Source organism: Larimichthys crocea, chromosome VII, assembly GCF_000972845.2.
Source record: "Larimichthys crocea isolate SSNF chromosome VII, L_crocea_2.0, whole genome shotgun sequence".
Lineage (NCBI taxonomy): Eukaryota > Metazoa > Chordata > Actinopteri > Sciaenidae > Larimichthys > Larimichthys crocea.
In genome coordinates this window covers 3,656,570-3,684,423 of record NC_040017.1, presented here as the reverse complement: position 1 = coordinate 3,684,423, position 27,854 = coordinate 3,656,570, and the positions used below count along the sequence as shown (strand labels likewise).

General features: G+C 40.2%; 2 protein-coding genes across 10 annotated transcripts in view; one reads left to right on the top strand and one right to left on the bottom strand.

Moving 5' to 3' along the window:
* The window catches only part of rapgef2b (Rap guanine nucleotide exchange factor 2b), a 100,175-nt gene extending 81,186 nt beyond the window's left edge, over positions 1 to 18,989 (bottom strand). For 6 of the 9 annotated variants that reach the window (XM_027280747.1, XM_027280748.1, XM_019263611.2 and 3 more), the window contains exon 1: positions 18,269 to 18,988. In XM_027280747.1, the coding sequence (XP_027136548.1) occupies positions 18,269 to 18,337 (69 nt within the window). In that variant the 5' untranslated portion in view covers positions 18,338 to 18,988. Of the gene's footprint in view, positions 1 to 18,268 lie in introns of all 9 variants that reach the window. The other 3 variants (XM_027280749.1, XM_010747850.3, XM_019263609.2) reach the window with 3 other exon arrangements.
* Positions 18,990 to 21,007: 2,018 nt separating this feature from the next.
* spmip2 (sperm microtubule inner protein 2) lies at positions 21,008 to 27,127 on the top strand. The gene is made up of 4 exons (XM_010747849.3): positions 21,008 to 21,169; positions 22,088 to 22,317; positions 22,657 to 22,715; positions 25,647 to 27,127. The coding sequence occupies exons 1-4, from the start codon at positions 21,109 to 21,111 to the stop codon at positions 25,759 to 25,761; spliced, it is 465 nt and encodes a 154-aa protein (XP_010746151.2). The 5' UTR covers positions 21,008 to 21,108; the 3' UTR covers positions 25,762 to 27,127.
* The last annotated feature ends 727 nt before the right edge of the window (positions 27,128 to 27,854 follow it).

The following is a 27,854-nucleotide window of genomic DNA, read 5'->3' as shown; positions in this document are numbered from 1 at the left end:
CATTTCTGTGCAGCTCCACACCACTCCATCCCATTCTGGGAGTTTTGGCCTTTTCCAGGTTTACCGCTCTATACCAGTGCCCCCCCACCTTATTCAGCGATGCATCGGTATTCCTGGATCCTGTTACCGTGACAGCGCAGGGGCCGTCTTGTGTGTCAGGCCGGGGTGAGGCTTGCATTCCTCAGATGACACTGGCTAGATAATGTCTCAGTGTCCACAATAACAGACACACACACACATACACAAGGCCTTCAGAGGCCATCCGAGGCATGCCTCCCCACCCCCTGCTGCTCACTAACCTATGGACGGCACTATATGGCATACCAAGTGGAGGAGCCATCTGGGTCAACTATTAAGACGGTGCATCTGTGCGGGACCTGCACTCATCGTCTTAAAGAGATACTAGGTCTATTTTCTTCACCGATTCATCTGCTAAATCTTCTCGTTAGACAAAACAAAATCTCTTTTCTGACAATGAATAGATCGAAAGATTAATCAAAAGATGACAAGGAATAGAATTTTTAGTTGCCGCCATACATTACCTGACAGTACATTAAAGCACACTGGCCCCTCAGGTCTTACCAGGGTTCATCAGTTAAACTGCTAAACGTCACTTTCATTAAAAACACAACCCAAGGCAGCAAAGATTCTCCATTTTTCCACACTGGACTTTAATGCAGCCTTGCATAAAGTTAAATGCCAGTCTCACTGACGTCTGGCTGTCTAATAAAGAGCTTACGGCTGCATCAGAGACAATTTAAAAGTGAGTGTCGGAGCATAATCAAGTGGACAGAGCTGCTGTGTTAGGACTTAAACAGCCTGTAGCTGTGTAAAAAGGTAAACAGACCTCTGGGAGTCAGACAGCCAGTGTTGAAGGTTGGAAGGTCGTGTTGCCTACGGTGCAGTATCTGCTAATGGCAATATATTGCATTAGATTGTCTTCTCAGCACAATTGCCGCAGCGTGTCTGTGTCAGTGTGCCAAGTGGGACTGAGGAAGACAGCCGCCGCCCCCCACTCAAGCAGACGAAACAGCAGAGACGGCACTTTATTCCAAATGTGCACAGCGTTCATCGTAACCCTCGGGGGCGCAGTATGATGTTCCACCGGGTGCCACTGTGTGCATGTCTGTCTCTGTTTGTGTTAAAGTGTGTGTGTGTGTGTGCATCTGTGTATTCCCTTTGCCTTTGTTTGTACATTCTCTGTGTTAACAGGGTGGCCGGCAGCTGTCCTTGAATCTCTATTGACAGAGAGTGTGGGATCTGCTGGGTATTTTTATCCATTAGCCTGTGTGAGAGAGCAGGTGGAGGCTTTGTGGGCTACAGCAAGGTCACACGGTGACACAAGCGCACCGCTACACCGCTATCTGTGGCTGTTCTGGCTAAACGTCGAGGTCTGAGCGCCTTCGTTTCACAAAGACACAGCATGCCATGATAGCGAAGGGCTTTGTTGGCAGAATGGAGGAGCTCATTCCCAAAACACTGCATTTATTCTTTGGGAGAAAAAAACATAAACTAAAGAGACACAGAGAGAATTTAAATGCTCCTTACTAAAATGTAACATCTATTTCTTTGGATTTTAAACCCAGGGATGAGGAGAAAAACACAAATGGTTGATGAAAAATCTAATTTCCTTCATGTTCTGGCACAAGGACTGCAATAAAACCATGTGCCACCTGAATGAAGTTGGCACATACTACACAAAGCTAATTAGCAGTCTTGTTAACATTAAGCACTCGACAGGTTAAGCCCGCAGAGCACATGACCCCCGCTCTCTCCTCGGATGCTGGAAAAACACTTCCACTGCCACCTGTTCTGACATGTTTAAGAAGAAGAATAGACTTTTCTGTGTCTAAGAGAAAGACGTCTGACACATCCTCCACGTTCACTTTTACACCGGCTCGATAGAATTTATTGAGTAGAATTGCACCTCTGAATGATGGTGAGTGGTTGAAGTGGCCGGTGGGGCGGAACAACTCCGCAGTCACAGACTTAAATTTAAAAGCACTTGTGGAGCTGCTGTTTATTTCCCACCATGGTCAGGGCAGCTGGTGGACATGGTGACTGGCTGGAACAGGAATCAAGGAAGGCATGTGAATGAGCTTAACAGCACCTACTTGAGCTGCCTGCCAGTATAAAGCCCTCAAGACCTAGAAGCACTGGGTCTCTTGAGGCATGCAAATTAGACACCGGCCAGACTGCACAAGTAACGGCAGATAGTGAGTTTCATCACAAGTTTTGTGTAAGAATCGTGCAGCAATTCGAGAGGATGTGCATGCATAAAGCATATCCAAACGAATGCTATGGGTTAAGTGACCTCTACATCAGTGTTGCGGCCAGCTGACACAGATGTTGATGTGGACGTGTGTGTGTGTGTGTGTGTGTGTGTGTGTGTGTGTGTGTTTGTCTTAAGCCCAGCACTTCAAAAAATAGAACTGTGCAACCAATCCTCCTGCAACCTCTGCTAAAGATAAAGATGGTGTTATATAAAGAGTCGGCTCGAGTGTCATCGTGTCATGTCAGAATGTATCTTACAGCGCAAAGAATGCATTGAGAATAGTTTAATGCTGCGGATCACCGTCTCACTCGGATGGCTGCGTGAAAGCAGAGCAGCACAAGGTCTAGAAGAAAGAACTTTTTGAGGTGAGGCAGTAAAGGACGTTTCATTATCCTCTTGCAAAACTTCCAGAGGACAAAGGGAACCTTGTATACAGTTAGAGACATAACTGTGTGATCCTATGGAGCAAGCTTCTCATCAACTGTGGCAAATAAAGATTATTTCCCTTATCATCTTATTATTGATACACATGAAGAAACATGTAAAGACTCCCCGGTAGAATGTTGTACATGAGAAGTTGGGAGGTTTAGCGAAGTTAAGAAATAATTTATGAGGATGAGGAAAGAGCTGGTAGTCAGCATTTAGGAAGAGCTGCATTGTTCACAGTACAAGTACAGAACTTTTTATGAATTCACTTAACTGGACATGGTAACTTTGAGTACGTGTACTTACTAATTACTAATTCAGAATCTGCAGTAAACTGTAAGGAACTTAGTGCAGCACTGCTGTGCTCAGAGGGAAAAACAAGCTGAGTTACAGCAGTAAGAATGAACTTTCCTACATCAGTCTGGCACCACTTGAATATTATCCACATAGTATTAAGTGAAACCACACTGATACAGGATCTCACAGAGATCTTATTAGCACTGACTCATACTTGCTGACTCACTTGCGCCCCATAATACTAGAGTACTGTCACGCAGGGTGGAGATGTCGACAGCATCACAAGAACAAAGTCAAGATCTGAGATTGGACTTGAAGAGCCAAACTCTGAGAGTGTGTAATGAGTAAAGTTAAACACCTGCTAAGACCTGATGAACCACCTGATGAATATGAGCCCAATATTGCTATTGCTATCTTTTACCTCTGTTTTTGGTCTCTACCAACTTCTTAGCAAATGGTGTAAACTGGGTTTTTAACGGATGTGGCTCAGGAGGTGGAGCGGGTCGTCCACTAATCGGTGGTTCGATCCCTGGCTCCTCCTGTCTTCATGTCGAAGTGTCCTTGGGCAAGATACTGAACCTTCGGATAAAAGCGTCAGCTAAATGACTAAATGTAAATGTAGTGCATCTTTGCTATCAATAGCTGCCTGCTGAGAATGAAGTTGTCGGCCGGACAGCTCAGCAATAATCTGACACTTGTTTCAAAGTTTATTATTTATTATAAAATTAATTATAGATGCTCTCAGTTCAGCTGTACATATGAAAGGAGGCGACAATGCATGAATCTTGAGGAAAACCTGAGATCAAAAGTAAAGGAAAGACATTTCCCTCTCTGTATCACCAAAAAGCAATTCATCAAGGCAGAACCGGTTTTCTCAAGCTGCTGTGTACCAGCTAATATACTGAGATTACCTCCAAAGCTTCAGCTTTAAGCACACTCTGTTCTTGGACTTGACAACAGTGGTATCTGTTATCCATCTGGGCTAAACACAAGTTATGATTTTGCACCAAAATCGGGGCCCTATTTGTCACTAAATGTAGACTCAATACAAGTAAACAACCTCCAGTCTGCAGTCTCTTCACACAGTTTTTGACCACAGCGTTGACAACTGATGTTCTGGCCACAGCGTCATCCAGAGACAAGCACTGTACCCAACTATAAACACAGCCTCAGCTCACATACCGCATCTACGGCAGGTCTGCACGATTAACTAATAACAGATCTTGTGCTGGAATCTTAGTTCAGAAATTGATTGAATGATGTCGTTTCAAAAGACAACACATGGCTGTAAAAGTAGTTCTTATGATATGTAGAGTGTTGACTGATGCTTTCATCTGTAACTACTTTCACTGTCAATTAATTAACTGGGTTTTTTAAATCAAGCAAAAGTGCCAAACATTTGAAGTTTCCAAGTTCCAAGAAGCATAGTAGGGATTTCCAACAACGCCCTATGTTTCCTGATTCTTTCAATTGAGAATTTGCTGCTTTTCTTATTATAGCAAATATAAAGGTCCGATGTGTAGATTTTATTGGCATCTAGTGGTAAAGTTTTGAGATTGCAACTGACTGAATACCCCTAACCTCACTCTCTTCTTTCAAGCATGAAGGAGAAACTATACTGTCCATGAAAGTTGTGAAAAACGTGAAAGGTCCTATGTGGAGCCAGTATTTGGTTTGTCCTTTCTGGGCTCCTGTAGCAACATAGTAGTTTAACATGGCGGACATGGAAGACGACCCGCTCTTAGATATAAAAGACTCATTGTAAAATAAAATAAACATAACAATTCTTATTTTCATGTGATAACACGCTAATAAAAATATATTTATGAGTGTTTTATTCTATACTATTACCTTTAATATTTCAGGATCTTAGATTATTAGTCAGGCAAAACTAATTCAAATTTGATGATCACTTTGGACTCATGAAAGTTGTGAAGAATTGTTCACATTCATGTTTGAAAATACTCATGTTTTAATGGAAGGTTTTGACAAAGCAGTTTCAAATACTGCATTCCGTTCATTTGGAAAACAAACTGACTGATTCAAATGACTTTTAAATGAGGATGTGCATGACTCTCAATATTTTTGTTTAATAATTATCATGATATCTTCTTGTTGTTTTTTTTACCCCCAAACATGTGGCCTTAACCACAACAATAGCTCAATGTAAATTCAATGGCGACCAATACCGGACACAAAGAGAGCTCTCAGCTCTGTCACTGAACCTCATCGGAGCAGGCCCGTACCCGGGAACAAAGCCAACTGTCTGGCTAAATGAAACCCGCTCCATCTCGCTCAAACAAAGGCCTCAAAGAGGTGCAGCGCAATCATCACAAAGTTACGCAACATCATATAAAGATCAATTCATGAGAGCTCAAAGGGAAAACAAGGAGAAAAGGGTAGAGTGGATGAAATGTGATGGGGATGTACTTTAATCTTCGTGGGGCAAATGGCTTGCTCGGTGGCCTGAATGATCCAAAAATGCTTCGTTTCAGCATCCCCCACTTTCTTCTGTCCAATTACCTTGACAATGAAATCCCCCAGAGTTCCACAATGGGAGAAAAATAACATGGATCCCCTGCATGGTTCAATACCTTTCTGTGACTGCATCCATTTGGTCTATTTTCTAGACTGTGGAGCCATTAATTCCATTGAAATATTTATGAAATTCAACAATCAATCTTTTAAATCTCTGCTGCTTTCTCTTTTGCCCTTCTGCATGAAGTAATTCAAGTATTATGGTGCTACTCTGGCTACTGGTTGCTAGGGAACAGCCAGAGAAACTCTTTTCACAACCAGAACTGCTTCAAAACCAGCCAGATTTCTCTGTTAGGGCCCCAGTGCCACAAACAATACCTGGTCACCGGAGGAACAGTGGTTCTGTTCTTCACCTCAACATTACTTAACTATTACTCAACATTTATTACACGTTATTTAGGGTACTTTGCCTTACATCTGCAATCAGTACCTGCAATGAATAAAAGTGCCACATGGTACAAAAATGAAATATTGCTGAACAATAGAGGCTGCAGCTCAAAATCTATTAGAGAAATAACGTGCCATGTGAACATGTGCAGGCGTCATGCTGAACATTACTTAAATAAATACGACTTACTGTTTTTAATTTGGCATGCATAATTCCTAAATTAGTTCCTAATAAAATCTTGGCAGTGCCAGTGGTCTCATGTTTGGAGTACTTCCAGAGGGTCTCTGAGCTGTAGGACTATCAGCACATGAACAGCATGTTCCCTCTGAACTGGGAGAGAGCCAGCAGCGTTGCCTTTGTTAGTAACTAGACAACATTGTCATCTATGCTATCTCATAGTTTGTCATCACAATGGAGTGTGGTCTAACGCCCGTCTGTGTTAGGTGCGACTTCTCACCACCTTTTTTTTATCTCCAAGGCCATGACTGTTACGCCGTAAACCTTCCATCCCAATGAGACAGTGTTGTATTCAAAGGATAGTCAAAGAAAACGCTTTGGCTATTGTGAGCAGCCAGTTAAGATCACAACAGCTCAAATGAGATAAAGGCGCTGTGAGAGCCACTTAACGCTTTGGTCATGCTACAAAGAAACTGACAGCGAGTGCAAAATCAATGCTATCATGCTGTTGTGTGAATGCAGTTAAGTATATGTATATGACATTGATGTCTGTTGAGAAGGACTACTACTTTTCAATTACTCAGGAACTGATCATGGTTTTCTTGAGTTTTACATCTGCACCACATTGGTGCTCCCAGCTCACACCGTCTAGGATGGAGGTTTCCTGTTTACAAAGTTGCCTTATGATCCCACCCAAGGCCTTTCACTTCACTCAGACTAAAATAGGCCTCAGCTCTAGACGGACGGGGATTTCAGGCTATATCCTGAGGATGTTTTACAAAAGAAACATGGCGAACCATTGTGATCTTTAGGGACTTCAGTCACAAGTTCAGGTTTTCCCTTTCCTTGGCAAAAGGGAAAAGTTCTGCAGGTCTTTTCGATGATCATTTCACGATACCATTTCATTTCGGATCTTGTCTTTGTTTTATTAGCTTAAAAGAGGGCTACTTTCAAGTAAAACATGGTTTTCTCAGTCTTTGTCCTAAGTCACCATGTATGAAATCAATTTATTTGGTGAATATTTTTTTTTCTTTTTGCAATTATCTACTTTTTTCACAAACTGACAGACTCTGAAATGAAGCTAGATGTGAAATTGTAACTGTACTGGGCTATAATGCAAGTCTTTGTTTAAGTATATTTGGCATGTGTACAACTGTAGTTGGTACAATTGAGCTAAAACAGCTTTGCCCAGTGCCGACAAAATAATTGGTGTGATTTTAACTGTTTTTGACAAGCAGAAGCTGGTTGTAACAGGGAGTCATTGTGTTGGGACTGCACCACACTTGATGGTGGATTCAAAGCACCCGAGCCTATAGGGAAGCATGCATGAATGGCCTGCATCTTTCCCTCCAATTATAATCATACGCAGTCTTCATTTAGCCCAATAATAACACAGCCGCAGGCAGTCAGACCTACACAAGATGACAAAACCGTCACATGAGAGCACCGTCCCAAACTGAGTCACATTTTTCATGACACCAAGAAACCAACACAACAGCGAGTACAGTTGAGGAGCTAAATATACTCTGGAACACAGCACAATGGACGCACTGTAGTCACAAAGTCATCGTTTCAAATCGTATTTATCATAGCAATTAGTTTGCTCAAGATCTGTCGAACTTTGTTCAGTCACGGCCATCGGTCGCATTTGTCAGTTCTGTCAAGTTTACTCATAAATTTTCCATGAATTAACTATTAACTTTGAGAAAAAACACAATCAAAGAACAAAAAACAAAACAAATGAATGCTTTTTAAGCATGCTGTAACTCTTTGTTACCCGTGACTGAATTTATGCCCTGGATATGGAGGAGTAGCTTCAAAAATGTGACTTTCACAAACAGATAAAGACAGAGAAACACTCAAAAACTCATCATAACCAATTCAGACTCTGTTTAATTAAAGGTAGAAAAGTAAAGAAAAGCCAAACGTATTACTCATCATTTAAAGTTCAGCAGCTTCTATTTCAGAATTCGGGTTAGTCTCAAGAAATACCACTTATGTGTCAAATAACACAAACAAATGTGTAAATTTAGGAACTGTGGTCAGTTACAATGCATTCAAATACACTGGCACTACATCTTTTATTTACCCGTCTTCATCCATTACTCTCCTTGTCCTTGTGTTGAATCATTTCTTATCAAATAACGTTGAACACCACACATTGCAGCAGTGTCTGACTGACCAGCAGTGACGAGCAACACCGTAGTACAACTACTCGCTAAATGTATGACGCAGCTGGGACAATGCACTCAGGGGGCTGAGGTTTTCACAGTAAATAAGCTTGCACCATCAGTGTTCTGTGATTTTGACTGACGTTGCAAGACGCCCTTGTTGCTGTGATTGATTCGTGCCCATTGTGTTGAGTTATACAGCTCTGACGGAGGTTCTTTTTTCCTCAAGAGTCTAGTGTGCAGTGTATTCCTGTGACTGTTTGCTTACAAACAGAACAGAGGACCTAACCACATTACTCAATCACAAATAAGCAAATATAAGAAGATTGCTCAGGCATTAGTCTCTTTTAACAACTGCCCATGTGGCATTATGTAACCCTCTTTTTGATCCTTGGTCTTTTCTCCATCAAGGCAACAGAACACATAAGGACATGTGCATATTAATCATGGTAGAAATGATTAATGAAAAGGGTTTGCTCACTGCAGGAATGGTTTAAGTGTGAAGGAAATATAGGACCATATGGGAAAACGTCTGGCAGTAGATGGCAGTTTGAGGTCAACCAAGGCAAGTGTCAATTAGCCCGGTCATCGGCCAAGGCGCCATTGCACTAATGCTGCTTAATAAATAATGCTTGGCCGTAGCTTGACATCACAGCATTCAGTGAATTTTTTTGCTAATTATTGTACCACAATGTCACCAGAATGAAATCAATGTCAACTGTGCTGAAAGCGGGGGAATGTTGCATCACGGCAAAAAATGTGTTTCCACAAACTTGTCCCAGAGGTAGGAACCTTTAAAAAAAAAAAAAAAATCTGGGCACACAGCTTTGTGGTTTAAGAGTAGGAGAGAGAGTTCTGATAATCTCAGACTGGCACCAAAACGATCTGTACTCCGTTAGAACGAGAATGTAATCGGTGGTTCAGTACAAGCAAGCTTAGATAATTATCCCCTTCTTTCCAAAAGCAGGAAGCAGGGAGAAACTGTCAAACATTCCAGTAAGAATCAGATTACGTTAAGGCCTTGGTAATGAACGGACTTTTTCCTTGATGGGCAATGGAGGGACATAGGACTGCAGGAGTTGGAAACGTGACCAGCCACAAGTTAGACAAACCCTCGGGGACCAATTACAAAGATAAGGTTTCAACGAGACAGATATTGTACACCTATCTGCTCCACTGCACACAGGAAGTGGAACAACTGTATTCCTGATCACTGATTTATAATTGGGGGAAACAATGTTGTGTGAAGGAGTTTTACCTTCCTCCTTCTTTAGACCGCGTTGGGCTATTTTGCCTCCTTTCTAAGCCGTCCACTGCGCCTCATGTTCTCACTTGGCAGAGGGGCCTGCTGCTTGCTGCAGCAGTTTTCACTTTTGACAAAAGCATCCATTAGCAACGACAGCTGTTCTTGCTCATACTGGCGTTGTAATGAATCACCTCTTTTAGCTCACATGGCAAGTAATTACCTGCCTACCACCAGCACAGCTGTTAATAAAACCACAGTTTGCACGAGGCATGACGGACCACGTTAGGATCAAAGGCACATCCAGCAAACAGTGCCATGACTCAAGATTTCGACTTACTCCAAGGTATTCGGCAAAGAATGTCAAATAAGCCGTTGGGTCTTCGCTGAGTGATGTTCACCAAAAACCTTCTTTCTCTACGCTCGTCTAATCTGATCATCCCACACTTTCGCTTCACACACCAGGCCTCCTCTGCTCTGTATTAATATTTAGTGTGTTTATACTGGAAGCGGGTGGATTTCCTTGCATACATACACACAATCGGCTGGTGGAAGGAGATTAATTTTATTGCTTCAGTCTGATTGTCCTAAAAGGGCGGCACCTACCTCATGCTGAAAATGTTGCCTGTGTTGATTTAGAATGTGTTTATTTGTAATGATATAGATATTTATTGTGAGGTTTGTTTGGTAGCGTTATGTCACCTACTCTTTGGATTCCTGTGAATTTGCTATCTTGACATCAAAGACATTTATAGTTGTGTATGATTGTGTGAGATTAAACTAAACTGATGTATTTCATCATAAATCTAAAGAAAAAATATTATTTTTCTTTAAAATAAATTAAATTTTATTTCACATAGGCTGCCACGATCAAATTATTGTAATAATGATATTACTGCAATACAGTAAATGAGAAAAAAAAACGTCAAAGTCATCTTTAATGTTTTATTTTTTTTGGTAAATGAATTACTCTTAAAATACATGCATAAGGAGCTGGAGAGAGAGTTTGTATGAACACAAAAGAAAAAAATGAAAAGGATTAAAGAGGTGCTTGATTATTTTAATGGAGACAATAATATGAAGCACTGTTGGATATGATAAGCCTGGGAGAAGGGACTACGCTAAACTAGAGTGTCTGTGGGTGTGTGCACATGATTGGCTATGTGGACGAGACCCATAATCCTACACGATAGGAAAACATGCAGTGGGTTAAGTATTAGTGCAACATCATAAGGTGCAACTTATTTGTCAATATGAACACACTAAGCACAGAGATTAATAGTACATGCTATAGACCGATGCATGCACAGCAAAAGATTTCAGTAGTTTGATTGAGTGAAGAAGGTTACCAGTGCCTCACTGATGAATATTTGAGAGCTTTAACTTAACTTCTTAAGTAATCCACTGGAGGCATAGCGGTAATGAAACTGGCTCTAGTTGCTGCAAGTGGACTGATACATAGAGCAATACTGCTAATGAACCTGGCTGTGAAGACTAGGATGGAGACAGAAGGTGCCAAGGACTTTTCTGCTGATTAAACACTAGAGATAATAAATAGGTCTACACGGTAAATCTAATTAAACAAAAAATGCTTTCCCGACTACATCCGTCCTGTGTCCTGCCAAATAAAGACACCTTTAGACAGCGCATTGTTGTTTCTATGCAGCCCTGACAGAAAAACACTGTCCTGATCTTGATCCTGGTCATGCACAAGCAAACCATCTATAAGTGCCATTGTTACAAATACTGTAAACATGTATTAGCTGCACAGTGAACCGGCATACCGGGATTCAGAGATCCCTAGTCACACACATTAATCAGCTCTCCATCTGATCCACTGCATGTCTGAGCAGTTCACCAGGAGGAGGATTATACAGCAGATTATAGTCTAAAGTGAGCCTGTTCTGTGTGGGTTAACCAAGGTTAACGCGCAAACTCGCTGTTTACATAAGCAACATTATCTTCAACTTATGTATCAGTATCCACTGTCACTACAGCACAGAGCGTGATTCAGATTTAGTGATTGCATGTTAAACTTTATATTGAAAGAAAAAAAAAAGTAATGTAGGTGTCAGTTTTTCCAAATACTCGAGCTCCCAAAATCTCATTTAGGAATTAAGCTCTTAATGACAGCAAGACACGTAATTCAATAGTAGTCATGTCAATATTGCGCGTCATGGAGGTTTATTCTTTAAGCTCTCGAGGCAGCCATGTGGGTCCTGGGGCTAAGTTATGTAAAGATTGTGGCCGCTCAGTGGCATGAGGTCTATTGCCTTCTGCTGTGAAGGCCAATGGAATTTCTGGAACCTAGAGCTGTTTTTCTTTGTTTTAAAAATATCTCAAGGAATGGGAACATTAGGAACTGAAACATGCCTTTGACATTATTTGTGTGTGATTCAGTTGCAACAAATGTACAGTGTGACCCCGAGGGCAACATCCAGGTACGTCTGAAATGGAAGGATGAAAAGGCCGGTCGCAACGCAACTACAGAATCAAGATTAAAAGTTGAAGTGCATTAGGGTTTAGACTAATAATATAACCTGTAGAAACATTCTATAAGTTTCAAAAGTTCTGGAAACAGAAATGTTCGAGACAACAGATGGAAGCAATGCATGTATGAAAGACATAACCTGGAGTGAGCCTCAATATGGCAGCATCTGAGATCAGAATATGAATGCAGCGGCAAAAGAAAGAACACTGCAGAGTAAGCAACTCAGAAGCCAGCATGGGGTCTCTCGATAAACATTTTAGAAATGTTTGATTTAACTTCCTCCCACCATCTATTGTTTTTGCTAAAAATGAACTCTCATATGATTCTGCTGGAGGATATTAAAGAACTTAGGCAAACTTTGCACAATGAAACTTTTTTCTGAGGCCGCCTCCGGTGGAAATATTCACCTCAACAATATCAGTTGAGCAAAGCAAGTTTAGTGCGAGTCCATTAGATCTCCAGAAAGTCCATTAAGTCAAACAACAAAAAACTAATCAGCAGCAACTTTAAAGACTGGGTCTATTTTCTGACATTTCAATGGCTCAAACCGATTAATCGAGAAACTGCCTGGAAGATGAATCAATAAGAATATAATAATTAGCGAGAAGGGAAGACGCACCTATCAATCACTAGCCTCAACAGACCAGCATGCAATGCAACCACAGACTGCTTATTTGAAGATACAAGACAACACAAAAAAGTAACTGACTTCAAGACATGTTGAATTCATGTCTTGAAGTCAGCTACTTTCCACCCACCTTAGTCATCTGTAAATATACATATCAGCGCAGCAAGTCGAAATAATCAAGAAACGCCAGCTTCAGTTTGGTTTTGTGCTCCACTAGTGTTAAATCACGCATCACAAAGGTGAAAGCTGCTCTGTGTGTGTAACTTACTTTGGTCTGAGTGGCGCGTTTGAAACAGAAACAACATTGGATTGGTCTCTTCTTATTAGATTTCAGGGAGTAACAGTCAGGCACACAGAACTACACAAACATCCTGGTGTATTCCAGTAAGGAACAGTTTCTGGAGTGCATGTGCACTTTATGGCTCGTAGTCAGGAATGATAGACATTTATCTGTACTATTACACTGTAAAAACAGCCATAAATGTCATCTTATGTAGTAAAGAGCTTATATGTGTGTTTAAGTTTCAGTCGTTCCCTGTACAGCCATAACGCTGAAGAATCAATATAATAATCGATACCTTTAATGGGCTCGCTGACCAACAGGCTGCTTTATTCGTCATCACAATATCATGATGTGAAATTAAAAGCAGTGATTCAAATGAGCCAATCAGAAGCCGTGCTGCTCTTCTGTGTGTGGGTATCATACGTCGGTGCGTTTGTTTCTTTCTTCCCTTCCTGAAATCATCCCCTCTGTATTTAAACTGGGAGGAATACGTCACTGTGACCGCGGTGTGTGTAACCACTTCTGCCTACAGTCAGCCTGCACTTTCAACACAAGAATAACATGTGACATCACTTTACTTCTACAGGGTTAGCGCTGCACAGGGCAAGCAGTGCCTAAATGAACAGAACAGAATGGGGTTCTTTTGGAGGATTAGAAAACATTGGTTGTCGGCTGGGAAATTTACAAGTAGGGGAAAGAAGAAAAATAAAAACTTGCGACAGAAGTTCATCCTAGTTTTTGAGCCAGCAAATCTGGAGGTTTTTTTTTTTTAAATAGATGTGCACATGCTTCTGACGCCCTGACAAAAATAGGAAGGCAGTCACAAAACAACACCCAGCTCCAGAAAATAAAAACAGCTTTCGGCAGTGGTAGGGGGTTGGTGGGATTTTTGTTGTCAAACCACTCTTCCGGCTTAAGTTCAAAAAGCATCCTTGACGCTTTTCCTCTTCCTGCTTACGCCGGGCAGGATGCTGAGAGAGAAAGGCAACTCTGTGCTCATCATCATTCATTTTACAACCTGTGGCAACTACTTCCACTACAGGTTTCTGCACAGTTTCATGTGTGAGGGTTTGGCTACAAAGAATTTCAGATATTTCATTACTTCTTTCAAATCTTAAGGCTGAAGGCATCAAGCAGAGTATGCTACAGTTTATTTGCCGCTGATAAATAGTCTAGTTTCACCTTCATCTGAAAGGAAGAGTTTTACTTTGAAATTCTCATTCTACGTCTGTTTTTCTCGACCCTTCCATGTCACGCCGTGGTTGTTCTGCAGACAAAAGGATATTTGTTATCTTAGCTGGACCATTAAACTCCTCGCTGTTTGTATCCGAGTTTGACTAATGGCCTAGAAACTAAGATTTATTTTGCTCAGTACGAGTCACGGCGGTCAAGAATATCTGAATGTGCAGAATGCTTTTTTTCCACCTTGGTCTCTCCTATAGTCATCTCATGCCTGGACTGATCTCTCTGCTCTGGTCCAGGATATGTGGAAACAATGTAAAGTAGGCAGCTTGTCCCTTTCGGCCATGTGGCTGTGAAGCAGGGTCACCTCAGCGGAGGACTCTTGTTCGTGGCCTTTAGCTCTGCCACCTGGCTAAACAAGAGGAGAGATGTCCATCCTGAGGCCAGCTACTTGCTGTAGATTATCAGAGCCAAGTGTGTGTGAGTGTGAGTGTGAGTGTGTGTGTCTTTTTAAAGAATTTGATTTCACTCATTAATACCCCGATTGTGTGGCGCAGTCTTGGGTTGCATACTCTTGGTGCCTGATGAGACGTGGATGAATGACGCGATTAGAAATACGCAGCTCAAATCTGTTCAGTTGAACGATTTTATGGTCCTAATTAGATTAATTTCCAGCCATGATTAAAATACAGAAAACACACCATAAACATGTCATTCTAAAAATACACACGCAGAACCATTTGCAGAACGAAGAGCTCAGTGTGTGTCGAGATATAAAACGCTGTAGAGTTTCCATCTACTAAAACTCAATGAGAGAAGATAGATATCATAGTTCAATGCTAAAGATAGCCCAACTCCCACCCAGTGACCCGACAAAACACACACAGAAAGCCTGCTTCATGTTTGATAATGAGTATGCTGATTAATATAATGATTACTGGTTACAAACGGATTGTTAGAAATGAATAAAAAGTCAAACAGTAATGAGCAGGGTCCTTCACAGGTTACCAGAGCCCGATGAGGTGCCATAAAACGGCTTATTGGACTGAACAACGATCATAAAGGCATAAACAAGCGTTCTACTGTACCATTCAATCACAGTGGATGGATTTTCATAGTGTCTGTGGTGTCTTGTTGAAGCAGCCACCATATTTCTGACTGCTGTACCACACATGTCAGCTGTCCTGCCTCTTCTACCCTGCTAGTATAAAAATCAGTAAAGACCAAACGACGCCTGGGTGCTGTACCAGGCTTCGTTTACTTCTGCTGTGGAGTTGAACGTCTTAATAAGTCCAACTCTAGTGCTTATGGAGGTTGAAATGTTCTGCAGCCAGCCTCGAGTGGCTGCTCGAGATGTTACAGTTTTTAGCACTTCTTCAGCTGCCTCGTTTTCCAGGCGAGGAGGGTGCCCCTTGATTTTAGCCGGTCTGATAAACATGACTGTACGGTGCTCAAATATGGTCTCATTAAATTGCAGTGTCAAGGCGAGCTCACTGTCATTATGTCGTTTGCTAATCTGATAGTGTTCCTGTCCCGGTATTGTCTCCTGCAGACATCTGTACACAGAGGAAAAATACATCCCTAAGGGGGAGGCGGTGGACGGGATGCTATTTTAACAACAACCTATTTTAGATTTTTTTTAAATGCTCAAATGTGTGTCTGGGCTGGGTATAAATAGTTTGACTGTGTCATCATAAAACAAAGTCCCAATTCTGACCCTGCAAAGCATCTGAGTGCTATTGCATGATTAAGAAATGCATGTTTTATATTCAAATGTCATTTCTCCACCCAGGTACAGGCTCCCCCCTTTGTACTTTGCATGTTTAAAATTTTGACAGTGATGCACTTTGAGTTCCAGTTTAAGATCAAGCAAAGGAAACTGACAAAGCTGGCGTGACAGTGGGAGGGGACAGACCGTCAAAGCTCACTGTGGTCGGTCTCGAGCGATAGAGACAGATCCCTCAGACCGTTAGCTAATCCCGACAGAGAGACCCTGCCAGCAGCATTAGGATAAACTGTGTCAGCCGCCGCAGTCTTGAAAAGAACGCCAAGAAAAGGTGCTGCTATTGAAAAACACAGAGGAGAAGTCACACGGTATTCAACACCGTGAGGCTTAAATGGCCTTTTTTTAAAACATGTGACACAACTGCACGGTGACATGGATTCAGTGTTTGTGAATCCTGTCAGGACATCACACTTTCACCTCGGACTAAATCATTTTCATACATTGTCGTTTAGTCATTGCTCAAGCTGTCCTGGTTTGATTTTTCTTTTTTCAGACCTCCTGAATGAAATGTTTGCATATTGACACAGCATGGGTTCATACCGTGGCTTCCAGAGTGTTGAAGGACCACAGACATACCAGGGTTTGTTTTCTTTTTGTTTTGTTTTTTTACTGAATCTCCTAGTAGGACATATTTCATCCAAGTCTCAGTAGCTTTTTCCAAGTGCTTAATTTGCACATATTCTTGTCAGGTTTTGGAAAGTTTCAGACGACAGCAACACGAGCAAAAATTGGTTTCCAGTTATTATTTTAAAGGAACATGTCATCAGAACTATCAGAAACTATTTCCTGCAGAGAAAATCTCCGGGTTCATGGGAAATCAAACAAAGAACAGACCGCCGCAGCTGAATGAAATTATAATCCGAGGTTAAGACTGACAATTCAATCCAACTACAGCTGAATGTATGCTGATTGAATAACAGGCAAAAGGCAACTGCTGTAATAACAGAAAAAAAATACTAAACATATCTAATCCTTATGTCTCAATGTGAAAATATAATCACATATATTAGAATATGTTTGAGTTTTAGACTGTTGATTGAGCCATCACTGTGAGCTCACTGACATTCTGACAGCCGTGTTGATCATTTCAAATGATGAGACGATTAACCCAGGAAACAATAATCATATGAATCAACAGTTAAAAGCATCATTAGTTAAGCCTGCATTTGTAAAACCTCATCTTGGATGTCCATATTTTGTCTGTGTCTTTGTTTCCATAACCACAAAGGCATCTGTCACTCCTCCAAATTACAGCCTGCACAAAGCTCTAAAGACCATGGGCCTAGTACAACTAACAAGCCGTCAATGACACCATAATTGTTTCCTCAAAGTCAGATAGACGGGCAGACAGCTGTGCCACTAACTGTAGCCCCGCTGGTTTGAGTGGTGGCCTATTGATTGTCTCTTGTGTGTAAAGGCTTTGCTGAAGCAGCATCTATCTGCAGTGAAAGCACACAGCTCGAATGAAACGATACCATCTTCACAGTCGGGCTGGATTTATCTGCAAAACAGAACGTCTAATATCTGAACGTCATGCAAGCTCTGTGTGTGTGTGTGTGTGTGATCATAACCACAGCGTGCAGGATTTGCATGTTCTGAAGCTACATAATACTCGTGAACTTCCTATGAAACCCACATGGGATGGTAGAGATGAGGTGATACTGTGCAGGGACAGCAGTGAGCTGAAACACATAATATCACAGCAGAATGGTTTGCTTGTTTCTCCTGTTCTGTGAGTGCAGTGTGTGCAGAAATCTGGATTACAACGTAAATTTAGAATATTTAATTAAGCTCTGAATTATAACAAATCAAAAATTAATAAACCTGACTCAGATGCAGCCATGTTTTTTTTTTTTTTAAATTGTGTCTCATTGTAAAGAAGAAAAAAATGCTGACTGTTTTAATGCTATTTACTAACTTTAGGTCGGGATTAGCCACAGTTTACCTCTCCTCGCCAGCATTTTTTATGTTTTTTAGGAGGTATAATAAGTCGCTTTTGCTATACATGACGTCTGCAAATGTTAAATAAATAAATAAATAAATAAATAAATAAATAAATAAATAAATAAAAGAAAGAAAGAAAGAAAGAAAGAAAGAAGGAAGAAAAAAGCATAACCTGGCTAGTGTGGGTTATATTTCCACGAGGATACAGCCTGTTACGTTAAGTAGCCCTGATTATCGCGCTGATAGAGGCAGGGCTTAGCGGGATGTAGCCGCTGCAACAAGCCGACTGGCAACAGTTGAGTTCAGGACGTTACAATATAGCGAATGCTGCAATGTTATAATGTAGAAACAGAGTGTTAAACACTGTGGAGATAAGTCCTTATACACACACACACGGGACATTAGCTTTAAGGCCACATAATCAAATATTTCTCCTGACCTGTTGCGTCCTTTCAGCCGGATTCATCATCACAGCCTGCCGAAAGCTGTTATCCACATAAGACGCCATTGTTTTGGAAGACGCCGTCTGGAGGAGGTTGGATTTCTTATCCTGATAAAAGTGTTTAGAAATATCCAACGTCACGGATATAAGCAGAAACAAGCCCACCCCAGTCTACTGTCTTGCTTTATTCTTGTCGCCTGTGCTCCGATGCTAGCGGATAAAGCTGGGAGTGCCCCGGAGCCAGGCCACGACTGGAGCCAGACAGCCGAGCGGTCTCCTTTAGTGGGGTTGTCTGTCTTTATGTTGCCCGGAGCCGGAGCCAACAAGCAGTCCCGCCCGAGAGGAAACTTGTTTTCTGAACAAAAGGAGGCTCAAAGTGTCTCACTGAGTTATTTTCTCACTGTAAAAAAAAAAAAATGTCCCTTTATTCAAGCCAACGTTCATCAAAGCCGTCCCTGGTCTCTTCAGCATTTTGCTAGCGACGAAAAGAAATTCCATGTAGGATCCAGCAAACAAAACAAAACACAGAGTGAGCTCAGGGCGTCCTGCTATCCGCTCAGCAACAACCCGGCGTCCATTATGAGAGCCAGGCCCGAGTACACTCACCGGGGGAATTCACGATATTAACATTTTTACTGGGTCTAAAAGTGAAGATAGGTCCGCCGCTGCTGCGCTCTGTTGTATGCCACCATGGTGACTGACACAGCGGGGTAAAGTCAGCAGCGGTGAGCAGCCGCACCTCCCTGATAGATTTTCAAAATAAAACTCAGAGAAGAGAGCGAGGTGTTTGACGCTAACACAAAGAGACAATGAAGATAGCTGTGTGTGCAGGGAGGAGTCTGCGCTAAATGAAATATGCATGTTGTTGTCCAGCAAAATATCATTATATTTGTAAATACCGACACGCAAATGTCACATTATGAGCTTAATTTTAAATGATATGCAAGATACATTTATATAATATATCCCAAGGGCGAATAACACGATAGACTGCATGGCATTCAATGAACTGTACTCATGCAGCATGACAGCATACATATCGTAATCATTTCAATCTGTCTTTATTTTTATTTCAATATCAAATACATTGAGTCTTTGATTCAGTGACTGCAATGTTTCAATGTTACAGCCGTGCTTGATGTGTCTTCTTAAAGTTACTATCTTATTCTGAAGGTGAAATCATTGCATTTCCTGTCTAACTTTCGTTATCTGTGTTTGACTTGACGGAGATTTAGTCACAAGGGGCGGCTCATGGGCGAGTCCATTTAACAAAAAAAAAAGAAAAAGAAAGAGAGAGAGAGAGAGAGAGAGAGAGAGAGAAAGAAAAAAAGAAAAGAGCGTGAAGAAGGAGGAGTGGAGTGCAATGTGGCAACATGATGCTTGGGGACCACCTAGTGACTGAAAGGGGTAATACAACATCAATACACATTCAGGTGGAGGTCGTAAAAACATAAACACTACTTATCCTCAGTGGTACACAGATCAGAACCAGTGTTAACACTAATAAGTAGTGATAAAAAAAACAGTGTTAATACTAAATAAAAGAAAATTAATAAAATCCCTGCATTTAATGTTGTTTAAGTAAAACTCCATAGGTATAGCCATCAGAAAATAATTAAAGTACCAAAAACTAAAACTACTCATTATAAATCAATCAGTCAGATGTATTTGTGTAGTACATTTCTTTCATGCATACTTTTGTTAGATAATCAGTAATAATCAGGGTATATTAATCAGTATTAATGCATGCTGATTCACTGCTTGATTTATATTTTGTCTCTGCAAAGTATCTAGTAAATATCCATCTATTTTCCTTGAATACTTATCTTTATCCCCAGGACGCAGGAGGCTGGAACCTGGATAAGTCACCAGTTCATCACAGGACTGACACATACGGTATAGACAAATAGCCGTTCACATTCACATTCACACCTACGGGCAATTTAGGGTCACCAGTTAACCTTCATGTATTTGGAAGCCAAAGTACCTGGAGACAACCCACACAGACACAGGAAGAACATACAAACTCCAAAGTCCCAGTCAGAGTTTGAACCAGGAAACATTGACAACTAGTAACAAATGTAGTCAAAAAGTAGAAATAATTAAAAAGTGCTAAAATAAAACTTGAATGTGGAGTAGAACTGTAAAGTAGCATTTTGTTGATAAAATGTAATAGGAAAGTACCTTAAAGTTGTACCAATCCAGTACTTAAATAAGTACACTTACATTCCAAGTTATCCTTGAACATTTGATCAGAAAGGATAAAATAAACATACAAAATACAAATGTCCTGTGGCAATATAAGCAGCGGACAGACACACTGGGCTGTGCTATGTGCTTTTTTAATGCAGTTTTGCATGAGCACTTCGTTCTGAGAGCCACGCTGAATTTAGTTATTTTGATCTGCAATAAGCTTCACAAGATCCTGATGGGACTGACTTATACACCCAGGGGTCCACATAGAGTTTTAAAATGTAAGATATAATAAGCTAAACTTTACTGATCCCTAAGCAGATATTCACATGTTACAGCAGCACCTATAGAGGTTAAGAAGCAGGAAAACAGATGTTTATAAGTTTATAACATGCTAATGAGATGAATTTAGAATAAAAGCAATATGTTCTGGACATGCTTCAATAGAAGACGCCTGCCGTGTTCTTACCATTCAACTGGGTTACAACCACTGATGCCATGACAACCAGTGGTTGCGTAACAACCAACCATGACCCCATGGACAGAGCCGGCTGCTGGGCTCAAGTTATCACCCAGGGACATCCATTATATACTGTAGGTGTATCTAGCCTCCAACTATCCCAAACCAAACGCTGGTAAAAGTAATGCAAAAAAGCCAAGCAATTCCAAGAGGATCACAGCATGGACAAAGGATGATTTTTACAGGTAGGAGAGCCATGGAGAAAATGTATTTATTCTAGAAAGTAGAATGTGTTGAAAAATATTTTAAATTTGAAGTCATTCTTATATTTACAATATGCTGTGCCAAAATTGTAATTGGAGGGAAAGTGTGTACTGTTAGACTGCTGTAAACCAGTTTACTGTGTGATAATAGGTCACTAAAGACCCCAAAGCATTGTTTAACAATTACATAAGCTGTTCCGTGTCCAAGAAAATATAACTGTAATTGGACACATGATGGCACTGTAACCAGTGCAAAAAGTAAGTTGACACACTGTAAGTGTGCCTGTGTGCGCTCGGGTAATTGTAGAGTATGTGCCTTGTATGTCAGTGTTTGTGTTTGTGTTTACACTGCAATAATGAATGCATTAGACAACCTACAATGTGATTTGCAAGAATATTGACTAGTCTGTATCATGTTAATATATCACATGTTTTCCAAGCATTAATAATTTATGTTTGCTTTGTTGTTACTCTGAATAACAATGAATGAGTATCAGAGAGATTGTATGTTCTGAAGAACACTGATCCTTTGCTCTGATTCCTCTTGAAAGATAATTAGTTGCAGCAAATCACTCAAACAATCGTCAAACAATTGAATCATTCAAACACTGAATGGATGCAGTCAGTTTTCTATCCTTTTTTTTAACTTTACATAAACAATCTATTTCTCGTTTCTCCAACCTCTCTCTCAAAAGCCGCCAGTGGCAATGTACAGAGATATCTGTATATCTGTATCTGTATATATATAATAGTTCACATTTTCTTTAACGCATGCTGCACAATGCTTCTTTCTTTCTTTTTTATTAACACCCCCACACAGTCGTATCTGTGGAATCTAAGTTGTGAATAGAGAATTCATCTTTTTTCACTTTTCCTTACATGCCCACTGATTTTAACAAGGCCCCGATGGAATTGGAGACTACAGGCCAAGATCAAATTATTTTCCCAGGTACATCGGTGTGGGTGCCTCATCACCTGAGGCCACAGGTGACCTCAGTTACTTTTGCCGAGCTGCGCCGCTCGCCCCCCCTCCGATGCCCAAGCACAGCCATGTGGGGGAGGTTGGCTGGGGCTGGCAGTATAACCAGCTGTTGAACAGTGGGACACTGCGCAGCAATATGCAAATTAAGGTACAGCTAAAAACTGTAGCTTATGCAAATGAGTGTGTAGAAGCATCCTCCATCATGTGCCACAAATGTATTGAGCATGACTTTGAGGAATCAATGTGATGCAAGTGATGCAATATGCAGGAATTTCAGTGTTGGGATAAACAGACACACAGCAATTTCAGATCTGGACCAGTTTTATTGATTTTTGTCTATCTTATATTTTTAACATTTTGTTCGGAATGTAAATCTTCACATTAGTTTTTAGGAGAACTACAGTTATGATAGTACATCATGTTGTATGTATTTAAAAATATAACATTTCAGGGATAAATTTAACTAAGCATGATCCTCTTCTGACAGAAAACTGACATACGGGCAGCGTTGGAGGACCAAGTGACTCAGACGTTCCAGAGCAAACAGTAAGACAGCATCTGTAACCCTCACGTTGGAGATGTTGAATGTATTTGGTTTCCATCTCGTGGAATCGGATTACACTGTGTGTGTGTGCTGTGTCAAATGGATAAGCGAGAACATCTCAGGTTTTCACAGTGTTGAGTGACTGCATTGCAGGTTATCTGCTTCCCCATTCATAATGCAACACTTCCACATTTGCTGGAACACACACCGCCTCAAGCTGTACGCACGAAATAAGCCAGACAGACGTGAGCTCAGACACACCACTAACACAAACACTGACCTAAACAAGCACTCTCGAATGTTATTTATCTTTGCCTCATTAACATTTTTCTTAAATAACATAATTTCATAATGGTCTACAATACATTTACACCCTAAATAAAAAATCAACACTGAATAAAATCCCTATTTTCTTTCCAATGGCACTTTAAATTTAGTGAAATAAAACTCAAGAATCTTAAAGCAATAGAAAACAAATTGACATTGTCATAATAGATGATTATAAAAATCTACATCTGATCCTGACAAGCACAGTTTGAGAAAGGCCAGTGTACAACGGATAAAACCTCTTAGTGTCTGTAATAACATTTCCTTTGGCACCACTAGTGGTAAGGATTTAGGAAGACCAAACACAGAACTGAACAAATGAGTGGAGAAACATGTACAACATGAAAAGTCACTAAATTGTTTGAGGAGTATCAGAATTCTGTAAATTATATCAGCAGTGGGGTAGTCTGCACACTCCAGCAGAGAAAAGTATTTAGAATATATTCTGAAGAATAATAACATTGCATTAATGTCGTTTTCACCAGCACAACACAAACAGTTGAATACCCTGACTCAAACCATTTTGTTTAACCTGTTTAGCCAGTGGTATGTCTGTTCTAGGCTACTGTAGAAACACAGTGGTACAACATGGCAGACTGAAAAACATCAAATTCCTATTTTTAGGTAATTATACACAAATGAAAACATGAATAAATGTATTCCATTTCTGCCAAACAATTCTCCTAAATGTTACACCCTGGATCCTTCATTTGTCCTGTGTGTATGTTTCTATCTTTCGTTTATTCAGTATTCAATTAGTTTTCTGGTCTCAAAGGCGTATTACAGGCTCTTAGCACCATTATAGATGGTGAGGTTATGGATTTTTAGTTTGATTTCATTAATCTATGTCACTGTTTCACTGTTAGCCGAGCAGCCAGTTGTACCTTGAAGCTAAAAAAAAAGCCAGAAAGAACATTAAAATCTACAAAATATAACATAGAAAGTAAATGGTAATGGTAATGGTAAGACATAAAAGGCAGACACAAAAAAGAAGCCTTACCTAACAAAACAGTGACGACAGCAATGAAACACTGGAACACATAAATCATCAGGTCAAAATAAAACAGAGAAGTCAGAGAAATGTTGTGACAGGTGGGTAGGATAAGACCTCTGGCTATATTCGAGCAAATTTGTAAGATGGAAAAAAGATACTGTTGCCGTGCAATGAAAGGATGTTCCAAGTTTGTGAGGGTCTAACAAAAAGACACGTGAGCGCAAATTTGTCATTATGGTTATCAAAGGGACACATTTGTTGGACTACAGTCCCTCAAGGTTTTCTAAAATCAGCCACGTCTATACCCATTCAGTCAGCCCAGACAATGCAATAGCAAACAACAATAGGTGAATAAGTACTGTATATTTGTTCAGGGAATAAGGAATCTCTCACATAAACACAAGAGGACAGAAATACAGGCAGACACCAGATTTCTATGGGTAGAAAATGTTTGAACCGCATATTATGGCACAGAGGAGGGAAGACAACAAGGACAAAGGGTCTAGCAGAGGAAGCATCAGATTAGGCAGCAACTAGTCCTTTCTATGTATCATCTCTTCTGCAAAAGGAGCAACATGCATCAAAGTTTTGTAGATCGAAAACATATGGGACCCAGGCTGCTCCACTATAGCACTTGACCATGAAAGAACACAGCGGCATACAGAACTGTTATACGGCTAACAGCAAGCTACTCGTATTTTCGGAAGATGAGCATTCTGGGAAGCAGCAGCAATCCATCAACAAATAATACAAGAAATCCTGTGAGTGACCTTCCCTAAGAGGTAAATAATATCCACAAAGAGACACAAAATGGCTACAAAGTCACAAGGACAACAAAGAGATACACAGCCACAGTTATAAATGGCTACTTTTTGGTGATATTATTTCATATAATAATATTTAAAGTTGTTCATTTGACATAGAACAAACAACATAAGCACAATCATGTACATTGTATTATTGTTTCTGAACCTGCCTAACCTCCAACCATAATCATTAGGATACATGTATAAGGCCACTGTCAAAATATGATTTAAGAGGCTGGAGTGACTGTATTTTTTGAATCCCATCTTTTAATATGGATAGTGTTAGTGCTCATCCATTACGATACTCCAACACTGTAAGTAGAAGATCTCTGCTAAGGAGTAAACATAATTTTAACTAGCCTTTAATTAGCCTTTATCAGTGTCAAATATTCATTGTTCTGTCTGTGAGACCTAAGGCTGCAAATTAATTCAATAATATCAATTTTTCTAATAAACATGAGCTAACTGCATGTATTTGTAATACAGATTTTCTTATTTTTAATCATGGAAACTAACAAAGTGTGTGTTTTAAAGGTAAAACGAATGAATCTCTTCAAGATATTAGCTCTTAAAGAACAAACTGAAATTCATTACATTACAATAATGCTCAAAACTAATGAAGTTATGACTCTAGGATACGTGATGAGAGAAACAAATAAATGACAAGGTGTCTCTTTAATATGTGAGAGAACATTTTAAAAATGACACACCCTGTAGGTAAACATGTAGGTCACTGATGCCAGTTGAATTTTGTTTGATTTATTTCTTTCACCGTGTCTGATGGCTGCCTATTTGTTCCCTCCCAGAAAGAACATTACAGATGACTCACACCAAGTCAACACCAAAGTTTCACAAGGACAATCAGAGCTAACAGCAGATGGCATTCTCCTACCTACGGCGGCTGTAGGACCTGACTGTTAATGAGATGTGTCACGTTTGATTAAATATCTTTTAATCCCTGTAACATGTTGACTTTTCAACACACTTTCACACCCTCTAGCCTGAATGACTCGGAGAAACTGGCACATTTTGGAATATGAAATATAAAGTTAGATCACTGAAACTGAACTAGAGTGTACCTGAATATATAAACTGGTCCAGCAAGAGCCGAATTGTCGCCTTTGTCAGAGTTTTCACAATTTGCTCGAAGCATATAACAGGTCAGACATAGCATTGATTCCTCAAACTGAAGATTATCTCCAAAAATTATAACCAAGATCATATTGTTTATCCGAGGTCCGGCTCCCCTCTCACAGCATCATAGTTTTAGACTTTGGGTTTCTGTATGAAAAGCCTGGTAATCCATCCCCACAGGGACAGCAATCATATTCACTTATGTATGGTGTAGATAACCACACAGGTTGTTTACCACAAGAGAAGCCATCAATTTTCATATAATGAGTCACACACAAACATCCATTTCTCAAGGTCAGCTACAATTTGCCAGTAATACCAATAATATCACGAAAATAGGCTGTCCTAATCTAACACCCACCTAAAGGAATTTTGTGCTGAACGCTGTGAAGACAGAGGATTGTATGTCCTTACGAGACAGTAAGTGCATGCCACATCCATCTTGACTCAAAAGCATCAAAACCAGAAAGGTTGGTTAGGTTAAGTCAGGGACTCTGTTCAGAATAGCCTAATCAGTATTTTTTCCCTATAGCTCTGAAACAAAGTAACTGTCCACTTATGGCCCATTGCCATCTTTTAAATGAGTCGTTTAAATTAGGCAACTGATGAGTTTTTTTCATCCTGTTTAATCTTGCCTTGCCACCTGTGCCTGAATAAACGATTTACTTGACTGTCCACAAATCATTAAACTTTCTTCCACCCTTACTCACAGCACTGGTTCTCCGAAAAAACAAACTATGTACTCTATGCTCTATACCCCCGTGTCTCACCCTACCTACCTTACCTATAGTGTACCCTGCCCAACTCTATATTAACAGGGACAGTGTGGAATAGTTTCCCACCTTCCCATCTCCAGGAGCTTCTCCTGGACTACAAACACCACTGTGGCCGTTAATAGTGATGAGCAAAAATTAACAAACATATTTTTGGATGACTCTTCTTAGTTTCAGTCTGTTGAGCATATCGAGTGCACGCTGCAATCACTCCAAACAAAGGAAGTGGAACACCCTGTGGGAGTCACTTTTCTCCAACAACAATGTAATTAACTTGTTTTGGTTAGTTTGGTTAGTTACAGTAATTGCATTGAACTTATTTGTCTATGGTTTTACACTGTTTTTTGAGGAGACACACTGATTTGTGATATTGTGATAGCTACTATTCACAGTTGTACCTTTCAAACTGAGTATTCATTGTCACTTTCTGTCTGGCAGAAAATTTAATGTATATTCAACTTTGTACAAATAATGAAAAAGAAGTGACTCGATCCCTGAAATGGTTAATTTAATAAATGGTGATGAATGTTTTGGACATTTGTGATTTCATTTTTTCTGTTTATATTTTAGCAGTTCACAGAAATCTGTCAGTAACTGAAGCTGTTGTGAGTAAACTCCTGTGGGCAGGCAAGAACCTCTTCTCATGATGAGCAGGGAAAAGCACTGCGTGAACTCACTGCCAAGTGGGACTAAGGGCTGAAACAGACCAGGTTCCATATTAATAGGGTAGTCTATTTACACATTCTTTTTTCTCTGCACGGATCAGGAAAGGAAAATAAAAACAAGATGGTATGATTACTTTTTGATATTTTCCTCCTATAAAAATTATGATTAAAACTAACCAAGACATTAGAAGAGATACAGCTCTGTGGCATCTATCTATCTATCTATCTATCTATCTATCTATCTATCTATCTAGCAAGCAGATATATGCAATAACATGAAATGTTTATTTTTCTCTAATGTAGCAGCAGTTTTGTGGGGCAGGCACCACTAGCTGTCAAACGTGAATGTACTATAGTGTCATAGGGGTGAACTGTTGCCATATTTTACAAAAAGTATAAAAACATGAAAGGTCTGCAAGGTTCACTTGAAGGATCTGTTGTC

Bases quoted from the DNA above. Each gene is read 5' to 3' on its own strand.
- spmip2 (XM_010747849.3), top strand. From the start codon at position 21,109: ATGCAAAAAAGCCAAGCAATTCCAAGAGGATCACAGCATGGACAAAGG. The intron at 21,170-22,087 runs GTAGGAGAGCCA...GATTTTAACAAG, and splicing joins ACAAAGGATGATTTTTACAG to GCCCCGATGGAATTGGAGAC. The intron at 22,716-25,646 runs GTAAGACAGCAT...GTTCCCTCCCAG, and splicing joins CAGACGTTCCAGAGCAAACA to AAAGAACATTACAGATGACT.